The following is a 16,097-nucleotide window of genomic DNA, read 5'->3' as shown; positions in this document are numbered from 1 at the left end:
ATTTTATGTTTTTCGTTCTTTTTTGAGTGAAGGGGGGGTATTCAATTATAGAACTTGTGTAGTTTAACAGGTGCTTCTGCAGTTTAATTAACCGTTTTTCCATAAACGCGCCAACATTTACAGAATAGAATACCGTTTAACATTTCACAGAAATTCTGTCTACATTTGGGGTAGGCGGGGCGAGTGTGCTGTGGCGGCTGCAGTCATGAAGCAGTTGAAAACAGATAAAACTCCAGTGGCTTTCCATGTACCAATTTTTCGATTTTAACCCCTTAACCCTCTTTTTTTTTTTTTTTCCTTTTTTTTCTTTTTTCCTTTTCTTTTTTTCCTTTTTTTTTCTTTTTTTTCCTTTTTTTCTTTTTTTTCCTTTTTTTCTTTTTTTTCCTTTTTTTCCTTTGTTTTCTTTTTCTTTTTTTCCTTTTTCTTTCTTTTTTTTCCTTTTTCTTTTTTCTTTCTTTTTTTTCCTTTTTCTTTTTTCTTTCTTTTTTTTCCTTTTTCTTTTTTCTTTTTTTTCCTTTTTTTCTCCTTTTTTTTCTTTTTTTTTTCTTTTTTTTTTTTTTTTTTCCTGGATAAAAATTGATTAAAAACTTTCCCACATGTCTGAGTAATCAATATCAAGACAAGTAGATAGCATTGTTGAAATTCACATAAAAACTAAGTAGATAACATTGGTTTTGGTCCCCCGACAAAAGGAGGGTGGACCTGTAAATTCACCCTTGTCCGTTCGTCTGTCTGCACTTTTCTCAATAACTATGAAATTTTGCACAAACATTAAACATGATATGAGTAAAAATGTAACAGAATGGATTTTCTGGGAAAACTCCAGTTGCCCCCCTCAGGGTGCCTTTTGTGTTAAAATGGTTAAAATTGACACTTTTGTGCTCATTAAAAAAATTGATGACTTGGATTTTTATAAAACTTTCTAAAAAGTTGTAACTAACTGATTTCTATATAATTTTGTTTTTCTGTACTTTGCAATAACTCTGGGGTGTGCCCCAGGGGCGTTTTTAGGGCTAATGAAAGCACTCTATTGTTGGGACTATTTTACCATATTTGTCAAATTTTCTGTATGTCTATTTAGCAGTTTTGCATGGTGCTGAACTCAAATTTAAATACGTTAAGGCCTTGGGGATATTTGGGCTAAATGGGGGGGGGCAATCTGTTTTTTTTTTTTTTTTTTCATGGGGCAGAACTCAAAACTGCACCATTTGTTCATTTTCACCAAGATTTGACGTCCTCCTGGGACTTTTGGGGCTAAATAGGGTGGGGGGGCAAATGCTGAACATTTTTGTCTATGCCTTGTTCACTGTGCACTCACGGGGGACCATGCATGCTTCACTTTTTTAATGAAAATTCATTTTTTTCGACTTTTGTATTTTTGCTCTAATAATGGAGAAGCGCCAGATTCTCTGCAAAATTATCGAAACTGTCTATTTTGCAAAAGAACAAAAAAAAACCCCAAAAACTACCTAATTCAACAAAAAGGTCAGAAATGGATTTTCCATACTATTGTGCATATAGAAATGTCCACGGATGTCCTGTACATTTTTTTAGTGTTGCACATTTATTGAATTAAAATATAATACGGAAAAATGTTTCTCAAAAAAGAAAAAAAAAAGCCACATGCATTCCAATAATGACTTTTCAAAAACTATAAAATTTTAAGTCATACATTTTCATAGAATGAAAACCTGGGTAAATATGCCCTTCAGATGTGTAAATTAGTTGGCCTACATAAAACCATAAGCTATTTTGAAAGTAGTTCAAATAAGAAAAACAAAACATGGTCGCCATTGTCATTTCTTAACTTATTTATTACCCTCAACGAATTTTTAATCTAGACTTGAAATTTGATTATTGAGTTTAATAAAAAAAAAAATAATAATAAAAATGAATTTTTTCTGGTTTTATTTAAGTCTCCAAGTTTAATGTTTTATCCAATAAAATAAAAAAAATCTAGGTCAAATAATTTACACACCTGAAGTGCATTTTTACAGAAAATGTTTCATTTAAGAATTTTCTTAATTTTATTTTAACTCAATAAATGTTCAGGTAATTAATGTTTTATTTTAAAGTAAAAGTTACGCAAAACTTTGACTTTTTTTTTTTTTTTTTTCAAGTGTCATCACCTATCACTTATTAAGAGCCGAAGGCCACTCAAGGATAAGGGTTAATGAATGTGTAGTAATTGTTAATGATGTAAGTTGGGTAAAATTTGATTATTTAAGGGGATGGTGCAACAAGAACTTGTTTACGTTAGACTTGAAGGCTATCATACTGTGGTCGTCCAGGAAGCAGGTTTGCGGATCAGTGTTCCACAGGCGTTTTACTTTGCAGATATTTATTTAACTATAAATTACTCTTTTTAACCTAATATAAAAAAATTTTTGCTAAAGCATTATTTCATGTAACAATAATTTTGTGAATAGTGCCGAAATCCATTTCACTCTAAATAATTTTTCACTATAATAGAAATTTGCAAACGAGTTTAGCATTTCAAATAAAATGCAATATATGGATTTCTTTTCATAAAAAAGACTAACAGGTCTACCCAGTGTTGCCGTGTCCATTAAAAAAAAAAAACTAGGTAAGTGTTAAATAGTGTCAAGTTTTTCATACTCCCCTGCCCCCAAGAAAAATTCCAGGTTTGTTTTACAATCCACATTGATTCGAAAAAGTGGTCAGGAAACAAATATATAACAAATAAATGTAACCAAAGGCAAGATTAGTTACTCTTCTAACTAGCTGGATAAGTTTTTAGTGTTTTTATTTAATGTAAAATGTTTATTTAGCTTGAAAAAACAAGTAACATTGAGCGATACACAAGCAAAAGAAAAATGTCTGCTATGTATTTGTTACACAGCTATTTCTTTCTTGTGCTTGTGTACCGCTTGGCATCACTTGTTTTTTAAGCCGCTTAGTTAATTATTTTAGTTAATGACTTTTCTTTTTTTTTAAATCAGAACTAAAAACATCTCTGCAGCTGTTATTCTGATTTTCTAAATAAATAATCGTTTTTTAGTATTTAAAATATTTAGTTACTGTTTATGCACACACACACACACACACACACGCCAGAGATGTCCTAATTTAGCTGGAACGCAATATGTACTTTTGTTTTTGCTTTTTTTTTTTTTTAATGTCTCATTGTACAAGTTTGCCACAAGATCTGTTTAAGTTTGGCTTCCCAGAATTAAACAAACAAAAACTGTAAATTCAAGGTTGATTTTTTTTTTTCCTCTTTTTATTTTGATTAGGAAAATATAAAAAAATTCAATGAAAAAAAAGACATAAGAAAAACAAAAAAACATCCCAAGCAGAAAGTAGTGCTGTTTTTTTTTTGTTTGTTTTTTTTTCCTACTTAATGACCAAAAGATTTGTATTTATCTTTTAAACAATTTTTATGTATTATTTAGGGAGGGTGGTGTGGGGAGGTGAGTCAGCCACTCTGCACGATTTTTTCATGTATTTGTAATTGAAGTAAATATGTAGTTTAACAAAATTTCTTGAACAAAAATAATTTAACTTCATTATATCTCTGAGACTTATACTTATCCGACTTTGTGAGAGAGAGAGTGACGGTTGTACTTAACCTGAATATTTCTCTGCTCTTTTTCATTCCAGTCACCAGAAAAATTGTCACCATTTTATGAGAAGAGCTAAAAAAAAAGTGTGTGAGTACGTTTGCTAAATGTTGCCTGTGACCTTTTCAACCTAAAAAAGGTCAAAGTTAGATTACACCTCTTTTTCACTCTCTGATAAATCAAGTTTTAACTTTCTGTATTTGAATTATTCAGACTACTGTTCTCATCTCAGATGTTATTCTGTGAATCGGAAAAGTTTTAGTTGCACAACGATGTTCACTCTACACGGGTCTGAACGCTTCCTTCTTAGAACTGCCCACCTATGGAACACTGTTCTGCTGGCTTGCTTCTTGACTGACTACAATATCGTTGCCTTCAAGTCCAATGTAAACAAGTTCGGAAAAGTCTGACGAGTCGCATGGCGATATTCATACTACACAGGTCTTAACACTTCTGCCCATTCCCCTCAGCAACCTGCTTTTATGGTGCCCGGGCGCACCTCAAGATCACGTGAGACATGATTTTTTTTCAAGAACTATGTGAGACAGTGGCATTAAAAGTCCACTGTCGCCATCTTGAGTCTTTTCGTTTTTGCGGTAAGCCTTCGCTATTTTCCCCACATTCTCACAATGTTTCAACTGATATAACCTTTGACCTTCTTTAGGTCTGTTTTGCCAAACATAAGAATCTGCAGGATCCTTTATTTGATATGGATGTAATAAATACAAGTAGGTCTGAGTTCGTCTTAGAAGAATATGATTAAGCTATGAATACCGACTGGTGGAACCACCTAGGAGAGATATCGAAAGGCACGCCAAAGCCTCACACAAAGGATATACCAGTTCCAACCACCAACACTCATTCAGTAAGACGACTTAGCAGATAATTATGCGAATATTGTAGCCAAAACCACTCGGTATTTGAAATTAATATATCCCTTTCATGGGACAAATCAGATCCACAGAGGCAGGATTGTGCCATGGATAAAGTGCTAAGTCATAATCGGTTCTAAGTGACAGTCTTCTGGAGGTTGATGGTTCAAGCCTCAGTACAGGTGATGTATAAGAGACTAGCGGGGGGTACCCGGCGTTGCCTGGGTGTTTGGAGGTGTGTGTGGTCACCCGAGTGTTTGTGTCGGGGGGGGGGGGGAATAAAATAAAAAAAATTTTTTGGTAGGTAAGTATGAAGGATCGAACCCGAACCCTTGAGGCAAAGTTGGAAATTAAAGCGTGAAAAATATGTGCAACGTTAAGCACTGGGCCACCACGAAATACTAACGGAAACACGTTTGAATTTATTTAACTATTTAGAATTGGCAGGTGCCCGTTTTAATGACTTAATGAGGTCAACTTTGACTGCAGGGCAGTTTTTATTTATTGCAAGAACACTTTCTTTTATGTTTTTTTTTTTTTGTTTCCCCAAGATGTTGAAGGGAAACCAGCTCCCCATAAAAAGAGGATTGTCCGAATTGAATAGCAATTGTCTGATATAAGGAGAAACTCCACATTGATCAAAGCTGATTGCTTTTGGACGTTCCAGGCGATCGCACCGGCAACGATGACTTAAGCTCCGTTTCGCTTTTATTATTATACGAAAAAGTAATCAAAAATTGTTGAATATTTATCTTTTCAAAGTCGGGCAAATTAAATAGACAGGTGACCCCGGATGTTAACTCGTAGATATTATTATTTAGGCATGATATAAAAAGTTTTAAGAAGTTGTGAGGCAACCGATCGGTTCTCGGAAAGAAGCCTTTCTTGGACATACACGAAAACACACACACACACACACACAAACACTTTCACTTTTGTATTTATAGATAACTAGCGGGGGGTACCCGGCAATGCCCGGGTGTCTTGAGGTAAATCAAAACTCTGCGAGGGGGGGGGGGTAATTAATAATAAAAAAATGTTTTGGTAGGTGAGTATGAGAATCGAACCCGTACCCTTGAGTTGGAAATTAATGTGTGAAAAAAAAAAAAGTGCGATGTTACCATTGGGCCACCGCGACATACAGCGTAGACGTGTTTGAATTTATTTATCTAACTATAACTATAAAAACAGGCGTGCGTAATAAAAGTTAACTTTGCTGCTTCCATTTGACCTAATTAAGAAGGTCAAATAGAAGTCACGCAGCGTCAGCGTCTGAGTTTGTTTATCAAAATTTGACTGTCTGATATACAAGATTGATCGAAGCTGATTGCTTCTGGGCGTTTTTCCTGGCGCAATGCAGCGAACACGTCCGTTTGAGTTTAGTTTCACTTTATTTATACTAAAAAGCCCGATCAACACGCGAGAAGCTAATATAGCAATAATTTTGTAAAAATCGTCGTAAATAAATCTATACGCTACGCGGTTTCCTAATTCCTAGATATTATTATATAGGACCTATATACACAGTTGTAAGCGATAGTAACGACCCCGGGAACGTGTGCGAGAAAAGCCTTTTGAAGACATACACGAAATGGTCACACACATTTTGCCTTTTATATATATAGATTAAGAATTAGCTAAAACTTCTATTTGGTCATGACTGACAGAACAAGAGCAATCATGCCCAGCCCTCTTCTCATGGATTATACAAAGGATAGATTCCAGAGGTCAACAAAATTCACCTGAAGCAGGTTGAAGATTATATCAGCCAAAACGTTGTGAGGATAATACCTAAGACAAGAATAGTACTTTGAACAGTACAAATTGTTTATCTTGATCTGAAAAAATATTTTAATAACTTTATTTAAACCTTTTTTTTTTTTTTTCAAGAGATAATAAAATTTTAACACAATTTATGCCCTCAAATTTCCCTGCTTTTCTAGCTACCATGCTGTAGTATTAATCTAATATATAAAAGGCAAAATGTGTGTGTGTGTTTGCATGTCTGCCAAAAACTTCCGACACACGGTGGATCCTGATAAGATCGGTATCGTTTTGGAGCTCAACATCTCTAACGACAATATTGAAAATTTGGCCAAAAGCATTAATTCTTTCACCCTCAATGGATTGCTTTTTTTCATTGACATTTTCGCAAGTCATCGTCTCCGTTGGATTGACTACCCATAATTTCACGGCTCGCGACTTCCGGTTTCGCTATGGACACATTAGCTAAGGCGTTAGTTTTTTTTTTTTTTTTTTTTTTTTTTACCATCTTCTCCTCCTTCGCGTTACAGGTTTGAGCCTGCCTGCCTACTACCAATTTTTTTTTTTTTTTTTTTTTTTTTTTTTTAACACCTCTCTCCACTCGGGCTGCCTACTGTTGTTTTGATTTCCCTCATTCTTGTCCCAATCCCACTACTACCACTTTTTTTTTTTCTTAACACCTCTCTCCACCCGGAGTCCCTTACTACACCACCTTGACACACCTGGGCAATGCCAGGTACATCCGCTATTAATGAATAAAAATAAACTTTTTCTGGTTTCGTAACCTGATCATTTACCAAGGAGAGTAACGTGACTTGTTCATCCTCTGGGAACATGTCTGGAACTGCATTTATGTCCTGGGCATTGCAACCAGTTCCCTGTTAAATAGAACACTTATAACAATTCTCTTGCTAGAAACATTAACTAAGATACTAAGATACCGCTATTTAATAAAATCGATTTTTCTTAATGTAATATGCAAATGAGATGATCTCTTTATTGTATCTAGTTTGCAAGAATCATACTATATATATATATATATATATATATATATATATATATATATATATAAATGAGTAAAGTAAGGAACCTTTTGTATATATTAATCAAATTGTGAGCAAACAAACAAACAAACAGACAGACAGAAATACGAATTTATATATGTTAAGAGTGAGAGTTCAATAGAAACGTTGTTTTCATTTGAATAAAATAAAATATGCATCAAGTGCACTTGAAACCAAATCACAACGTAATATTAGGAAAATAAATAAATATTTTACTTGTTTGAAATTTATCACAAATATATTTCAGATGTATACTCCATCTTCAGTGGGTTTTTTTTTTTTCCCCCTTTTCTTCTTCCTTGCCATGTTGTAAATTTGGAGAAAAAAGTCTGTAGAGAGCCGCACGTTGTATCTGGCGGTTGTATTTTGAAATGTTTGAACTGTGCGTTCGTAACACGAGAATAACGTCAAGAATGAGAGTTCAATAGAATTTATAATATATATATATATATATATATATATATATATATATATATAATTTTTATTTTTATATAACGTTTCTGTCGATGTAATCTCTGACCTTCTTCATGTGTATCTTGTTAAACTTGGAATGTTTCTGTCAAATTCAGGAATTTAGATGGAATTTTGAACAGAACCCTTTGTTTGCTTCACATGGGTAGCATGCTGTTGTTCCATCAGTCATGACTGGATAGAGTTTCTAAGTAATTCGCAATCATATTTTTCGGCTGCCCACGCTCAAAATTGAACCTTCAACCTTCAGGAAAATATCACTTTTATAATTGACTTTTACAAGTACTCTAACCACTGCGCCACGGATCCTTACCATGGCTGATGGAATGAGAGCATTCTACTCCTGTGAAGTAAATAAAGGGTTCTGTTGTAAATCCCATCCAAATTCATGAGTTCGACAGAAACATTCCCAAGTTTGATTTGACAAGATACATCTGAAGAAGGTCAGAGGTTACATAGACCAAAACGTGAAAATAACACTCGAGATGAGAACAGTTGTCCGAAGAATCCAACTAATACATTTTTTTTTCTTTTTTTTTTTTTTTTTTTTTGCATTATTCATAAAAAACTAAAGACCCCAAAATATTGCTATTGTTTAACAAGTCTTGGCGTTGGCCAAGTAAATCTGACCTTTTGCTCCCTATTAACACCCTGATTGCTTTGATGTGGCTGAAAGTTTAATAAACAGCTATCCATCTGAGTTGAGCTTGATATTATGGACTTTTTCAACTATACTTGTCTCCATTCGCGTACAAGGAAAGTCTGGTATAGACTTTAAAATGTGGAAAGCTGTGGATCTCCTAAAGGGGCTCTTTATCATGATACCAAAGTTGAGATGTCTTAATAAATGTCAAGTCTTATATATGTGAAAGATGATTCGCCATAAATTCAATATCATTCTATGCTAGTATTGATTAAAATTTGATGCTTCTCACAATTTTAGAAAGTCATAAAAAAGGGGGAAAATATGAGTTTGGTTTTGCTTTAAATTCCTCATCCACTAAAACCAAAAATATATCCTGTGCCCCACCTCCAACCCCCCCCCCCTGTAACTGTTGTGTATTTATGTATTTTCCATAAGATTTGGATCAAAACCAAACTTAAAACCTCGGTGCTACCAGATTAGGTTGTCTGAAGGTACTGACTTCCTGACCTAAAATGTATCAATTAACATTTAATGATTCAAATAATTTGACAAGTCATAAAAGGGGAAATATGATTTTTTTTTAATTCTTCCATCTATTAAAACAATTTTTTTTAATGTGCGGGAGTATATCCTGTGTTTCCCAAAAATAACTTGTGTATTTTTGTATTTCTAGTGAGATCCGGAACAAATTGAAAAATGAGATTCAAGAGATTCAAGAAACCGATCCAAAGTTTTTGCCAGGACTTGCAATCGTTCAGGTAAAGTTTTTAAAAAAAACAATAAAAACATAAAAGAATTGTTTCTTTCTATCCAAAATTACCCCTATATTAATTATATATATATATATATATATATATATATATATATGATGTACATACGCATGATGAAACGAAAATCTATTTGAAAAGCCATGTAAATTCATCAAGTAATTTTATTTTTGAATAAAAAAATCAAATTTTGTGACTAGCCTGTCATTTTGAGAAAAAAAAATCTGAAACAAAGGGAGATAACTGATTTTTGGAATATGGATAAGAATCAAAGAAGTTAATGACTAACCAGAGATTGAATAAAAATTTTATAAAGGAATATGAAATGGACAAAAAAAAACCCCAGAAATGTAGAAAAGTTACTATTTACTTGTTAGTCTCCCTCCGCTTCATGTTTAAAGAATGAGTGGTTTAATGGATCATGATGATCCAAATATTTAAACTTGAATCAATTACTTTCCCTTATAATAACATTGTAAAGTCTAAACAAACTTTTCTCCAGTTATGGGTAAAATAACAATTTCCTAGTTTTTTATTCCGCTGCACCTTCTAACAAATATCCATACAAAATTTCTGTCAGATTGTCCCAGTAGTTTCTAAGAAAAAATGCAAGTAAATATGGTATTGCTGTGACTAATCCCTATCAATCCCAAACTATGCATAAAAAAATATACCATAATACTTATACAAAGATTCATACAAAATTTCAGCCAGATCAGCCCAGTATTTCCTGAGAAAAACTAGAACAGACAAAGATTTTTTTTTTTTTTTTTAGACTTGGAATATTTAAGAAAAAAAAAAAGTAAGGGTTGAACATAAAAAGAAATAAATGTTCCCTTATGTTAAGACAATTAAATGTTTACTTTTAAAAATCGTAAATGTTTATTTTTGTTTAATTTTTTTTCTAGTGTTTTTTAAAAATAATTTTTATTTTTGTTTTTCTATAGTTTTTTTTATAGTGTTTTTTTTTTTTTTAGTGTTTATACTACTTGTTTTTTATTAGTTTTTTTTTAGTGCTTGTTTTTGTTTGAGTTTTTATACTGTTTTTTTTTATAGTTTTTGTTTGTTTTTTATAATGTTTGTTTTTTGTTTTGTTTTTTAGTAGCAAATGTTAAAAATAAAAAGTAAATATATCAATAAATTATTTAATTCTCCCAAACATTAGCCAATCAGTCTGAAAAGATATTGTACGTAAAAAAAAAAGCCTGTCTAAATTAAAATCTGTTGCTTCTTGTTACTAGAATGACATACAACTAGAGAATCAGCAGGAGCAGATTTTGTCATACATAAATAAGAAAATTCTCCTTTACGAACATCTGACCTTAAGCATGAGACGAGAAAATGATGATGATGATAATAATAATAATAATAAATAATGCAAAATAATATTTAGATTTAACTGGTAGGATATAACAATCAGTTCTATGATGGGTCTTCTGGAGGTTGAAGGTTCAATCCTTACTACAAGTAATAGTAAAAATAGGATAATGAAAAATAATTAAGAGTAAATAATGAGATAACGTGGAAATAAGTCAGTTTTTTTTTTCTTTTACGAAGGAGTCACCACTTATCAAGGCCCAAACACCACTTGAGGATAAGGGTTAATGAGTGTAAGGTGGCGACTGAGACAAGAGCATAGTGATTGTTAGTAGTGGAAATTAGGTAGGATTTGATTATTTAAGGTGATCTTTCAACAAAAACTTGTTGACATTCGACTTGAAGATGACCATGTTGTAGTCAATTGGAAAGCAGGTCAGCAGAACAGAGCTCCACTGGCTGGCAATTGTAGGAAAGTTTTGTTCCTAGAATTTGCATTTAGATTTAGGCATGGATAGACAGTGGGTGAAATTGTTGATAATGGTTGTGGCTAGACGAGTGTTTTTTTGTTTTTTTTTGTGGAGCATAGATTGAAGCTTAGGCGAGCACCTGACATGAAAATAGAGTATAAATGGGCTGATACAACTCGCAACGTCTCTTTTGTGAGAAAGAGGGTGTTGCGAGGAGAAAAGGGCATCATCTACCAGGTTTTTAAGCCGATTTTGAACTCTGTCAAGGCAGAATAGGATATCCTGAGTGGCTCCTCCCCAGATGTGGCAAAAGTACTCCATTTTAAGACATATTTGGGTCTTATACAGATAGAGGATTTTGTCAGGAGTGAGATACCTTCTTGAACAGTAGAATAATGCGACCATCTTCCCAGCAACATTGGCAACAGATTTGATGTAAGTCTTCCACTTCCATTAAGGAGTGAAGGTCTTGGGAGGAAATTCAGGAGATAGGTGTCCTTAATCGCATAAGATTAAGTTTGATGATGGTCTGGATAGAGGATACGTATCTGTTCGGGGCCTTGTTTGTTATTCGCCAAAACTCCTTGAATCCAGGTCCTGGATACGACCTTAAACTATATCCAGTGGTGAGGCCCCAGCTTGTGGGCTTTGGGGAGTGTGGAGCCACCCTTTAATTACCATTACTCCCAGGTCCACTCTGACCCGGAGTGGTAGTACCTGTTAGGGTCCCAACTATGGGTTAAATAAAAACCAACGTGAAAACAATAAATATATTTTATTAAAAAAAATTTTCTTCAAAATCTTTGGATTCGGCATTAAATAACCCGAAAAGGGTTGATATGCTGTAAAACAATCAACCAACCTTGAATCCAAGCTTATGTTGTTCTACTTTAGACTTGATGGATTGAGCATATGACTTTCTCACATTTTCTATAATCCTTTTGCAGTGATTAGTGATAGTCCTAAAGGTGACTTTCGTTTTAGAACCTCCACTAGCGAGGGGTACCCGGCGTTGCCCGGGTGTTTGGAGGTGTGTGGGGGGTTTTAAAAAAAAAAGTAAGTATGAGGATCGAACCCGTACCGTTGAGGGAAAGTTGTAAATTAAAATGTGAAAAAAAAACGTGCGACGTTAACCATTGCCCCACCGCGACATGCTAACGGAAACGCGTTTGAATTTATTTAATTATTTGGATTTAGGAGGTGCTCGTTTTAATGAGTTAATGAGGTCAAGTTTGACTGCGGGATGGTATTTACTGCTGAACGCTTTTTTTCCTCGCAGCCAAGATGTTATAGGAAAAAGACTAACCCACATGCGGCGAGCGACAAATGTTGAATATTTATCTTCCCGAAATCGAGCAAATTAAATAGACAGGCGAGCTTCGTTGTTAACTGTAAGATATTACGATTTATGTGATATAAAAAGTTTTAAAAAGTTGTGAAGCGACCGACCGCTTTTCTGAAAAAAGCCTTTTGTAGACATACAGAAAAAGCGAACACACATGCACACATTTTCGCTTTTATATTTATAGATTATATTTAAAGCAATCAAAGTAGTGATTGCTTTAAATATAATTGTTTTAGAACATCCATTATATTTAAAGCAATCAAAGTGGCGATTGCTATGAACAATAGCGGCAGCACAGTCAGGGGTGTAACAAGGCTGGCTGTTCAGTTTTTGTTGGAATTTTTTTTTTTGGAAGGTTCGTAGTTGTTTATGCTGATGGTTAACCAATCAGTTTAATCTGATGCAGTCTTTTTTTTTTAAAACGTGAAACATAAACCAAGTAATAATGAATGGCGGATTGGTAAAACATGAAAACTGATTTTCATCTTTAATCAAAATTATACTTGATAATTTTCTTTTTTCTAATTTTTGTTGAAGATGCTTATTTTTGCCTGATACATGTAGTATAGTGAAGAATTGTGCATCTTCTGTAAGTGATGTTGTATATTGTAACAACACAAAGCTGGACACTCCACCAGACTAGGTCTTGTCCTGAAATCCAATAGGACCAAAAGATTAAAAAGCGAGTGGAAAATTGATATTCTTAACTTCTTTACTAACTCAACATTTGAGAAATAAAAAAATTTAACGTAATATTTGAATATCTATGTATCTCATGTAGAGATCAAGTGTTAGTCTTAGGGAGGGGCTCCTTGATTTTTGAGACCTTTGACTGAAGTGCAATGAAACGAGAGAGAAAACTAGAATTAATATAAGGGAAATAACTCTGAAAAAAAAGTTAATTACTTCCCTTTAATTAATGGCTTAAAATCAGATTATATGATTACATTCAAAAGAGGCTTGCCTTTTTTCTGTCGTTTTTGGCCGTCGGGCCGGGATCAAAGTGTAGTATCTGTTCTGCAGATGCTGCACTTAAAATAATTTGTACCAGTCAATGGAGGGGAAACTCTCTATACTGGGACAATTATTATTTTTGGTAACCAGAGTGCCCCCTTTTTGCCTACTTTTAGGGGAGCTGGTTTTTACCCCACATTAAAAACGGCCTTGTGCCTAATTTGCTTTGATGGGAAAGCAAATAAATACATCAAAGATGTATGTTTTTATAACATTAATCGGCTCTTCTTTGTTATTGTAGCAAAATCTGAAAATTGAAACATTGCATTTCTACTGTCAAAGTAATGAAAATATCCAAAATTTATGAAAAACCATAGTTAAAAAATGGATTATTAAAGGAAATAGTTAGCAATGTTATATTATGAATAAGCATATTGTGGTGGGGAAGAACCAGACAAACGATATAAGTTTAATTTTAAGCGATTGATTATACAATCGTTTATTTTAAAAACAAACTAGAGAAAAACAAAATAAAATGTTCATTTTTTTTTTTTTTACAACAGTTTAAACCTGTTGTTAAGGTTATTCATTTAGCATAGTCCTTTTTTATTTTATTTAAAAATTTTTTTTTTTTTTTTTTTTTTTTTTTTTTACATGGAGGTCACTACTTATAAAGGCCCGGAAGCCACTCAGGGATAAGGTTTATTGCATGTACGGTAATCAATGGGATAGTATCGTAGTAATTATTAGTATTGGAGATTTGATAGTGTCTTACTTAAGGGAGCGGTTCATCAGGAATTTGTTTATGTTGGACTTGAAGACATCCAGGTTGTAGTCAGGTGGGAAACAGGCAAGCGGAAGAGAGTTCCACAGGCGTGCACTTCTAAGAAAGAAGCTTTGTTCATGGAATGTACATTTTCATTTAGGCACAGATAAAGAGTGGGCAAAATTATTCAGCTAGACGGGTGTTTATCATGAAAGATTGGCGAGGGGGGAGACCAGAGATTGGAGCTCAGACTAGCACTTGCCATAGAAATAATGATAAAACAAAGGCAGGCTCGCAACGTCTCTTCTGTGGGAGAGAGGTTGCAGGGAAGAGAAAAGGGCATCCCCCACTAAGCCACAAAATCTATTTTGTCAAGGCAGGATAGGCTGTTTTTAGCAGCTCCTGCCCAGATGTGGCAGCAGTTCTCCATCCTTGGACATACTTGGCTTTTATATAGAGAATTGCATCAGGAGTGAGATATCTTCTGGAGCAATAGAAGGATCCCACCATTTTCCCAGCGACCTTGGCAACAGACTTGATGTATGTGTTCATTTCAGATCAGGAATAAAGGGCAAACGTAGAAGCTTGTCAAAACATGGAGCCCCCCCCCCCTAGATGAGAGCCATCCATTTCAATTGATGCCAGATGGGGATCAGAGCGATTCGCGTCTTTCTTTGTTGGTAAAAAGCCAATATTCGTTATTCCTTGTGGTGTTGTTTTCAATAACAATATCGAAAGATAAGAACTTTTTCTTTTTTTCCTTTTTTCTTTTTCTTTTCTTTTTCTCTTTTTTTTTCTTTTTCTCTTTTTTTTTCTTTTTCTCTTTTTTTTTCTTTTTCTTTTTTTTTCCTTTTTCTTTTTTTTTCCCTTTTCTTTTTTTTCCTTTTCTTTTTTTTCCTTTTTTTCTTTTTTTTTCTTAAGAAAAGTCTAAGGTGAGCAACACAACAGATTTGTCGTCTACTGTTAATGAAATATGACAATATGTATTATTCTTTGCGCTGGGTAGCTTTGATAATAATCTCGGAAAATAAGAATTTGTTTTTCAATGGGAAACGTTAAAGGAAGCAACTTAGCAAATTTGTCGTCCACTTGTTTTTTGAAATGTTGTTCCTCTTACGTTATGTGGGATGTTTATTCAGCTGTGCTTTACGGCATTGTAGATCCTAACAGGGTACAGATTTGTCGTCTGCCAGTTAGCGATGTCTGGAGCCATCTCATCTCCGTAGCAGCATCTAGCAGTAGCGCCTTCGATGGATTTGTTGATCCTTAGTCTGGGGATTTGACCAGTGGTCTGGTGTGGAAGTCAGTACTAGCCAGTGGTAGACCGGTGAAGTTGTAGTACTTCTCATGTCTTAATTTTAGTCGAGACCCGTGGCCAAACTGGTCAGGGTTAAAGTTGGTTGCTCTCCTTGTGTATGAACTTGGCTTCTCAACTGACAGGGATTCGTGTGGCAGGCGCTGGGCTCTAATGAGCCAATCTCCTTGGATCAGCTGGGCTCCTTTCTATTTAAGCATAAACATAGCAGGTGCCCGGCTCCCACGGCAAGTCATTTCTGACTGGTCAAAGTTGGATTTTGACAGCCAATCAAATTGTTGGAAATTAACCAATCAGAGTTGAGTATTTTGGTATTTTGCAAAGATTTGTAAATATTGTTTTTAGCTGCTGCTGCTATTATTTGTCATGGTTGGGACTGTCCCTTCTAATTCCATAATGTATTTGCTGCTCCTGCTAATTTGTTGTTTTCTTTACAAGAAAGCTTCATAAATCGAAATGAGATCTCGCACTTAACTTTGTAACAGCAATTTAACTTTTTTTTAGCAAGCTCTTAACTGCATATTAGCAGGGGAGGTAATTCATTTTTGAAAACTGTCAAAAACTTGGGCCAGTTACACATGACAAAACAAACATTAAATCTTAAAAATATGCGTTTTATGTAATATTCCTGAAATTTCTAACTAATTGTGACATGACAGTTAGGTAGATAACATTGCTTATTGTTGAAATTGATGAAAACAGTAAATAGTTATTGTTTATTTCATGAAAACTCATTTTGTTTCGGCTGTCGGATTTCGCTAC

At 34.1% G+C, this 16,097-nt stretch overlaps 1 protein-coding gene across 1 annotated transcript in view; it reads left to right on the top strand.

Annotated features, from left to right (window-relative positions):
* LOC145248862 (C-1-tetrahydrofolate synthase, cytoplasmic-like) overlaps nucleotides 1-16,097 on the top strand; it is a 39,986-nt gene that overhangs the window by 5,210 nt on the left and 18,679 nt on the right. Inside the window, exon 2 of the mRNA XM_080110587.1 lies at nucleotides 9,075-9,159. Within this exon, the coding sequence (XP_079966713.1) occupies nucleotides 9,075-9,159 (85 nt within the window). The remainder of the gene's footprint in view (nucleotides 1-9,074; nucleotides 9,160-16,097) is intronic.

This window comes from Euprymna scolopes, chromosome 27 (assembly GCF_053919585.1).
Source record: "Euprymna scolopes isolate OS-2025 chromosome 27, ASM5391958v1, whole genome shotgun sequence".
Taxonomy (NCBI): domain Eukaryota; kingdom Metazoa; phylum Mollusca; class Cephalopoda; order Sepiida; family Sepiolidae; genus Euprymna; species Euprymna scolopes.
The sequence above is the reverse complement of the archived record's forward strand: the minus strand, read 5'-3'. Positions and strand labels throughout refer to the sequence as shown.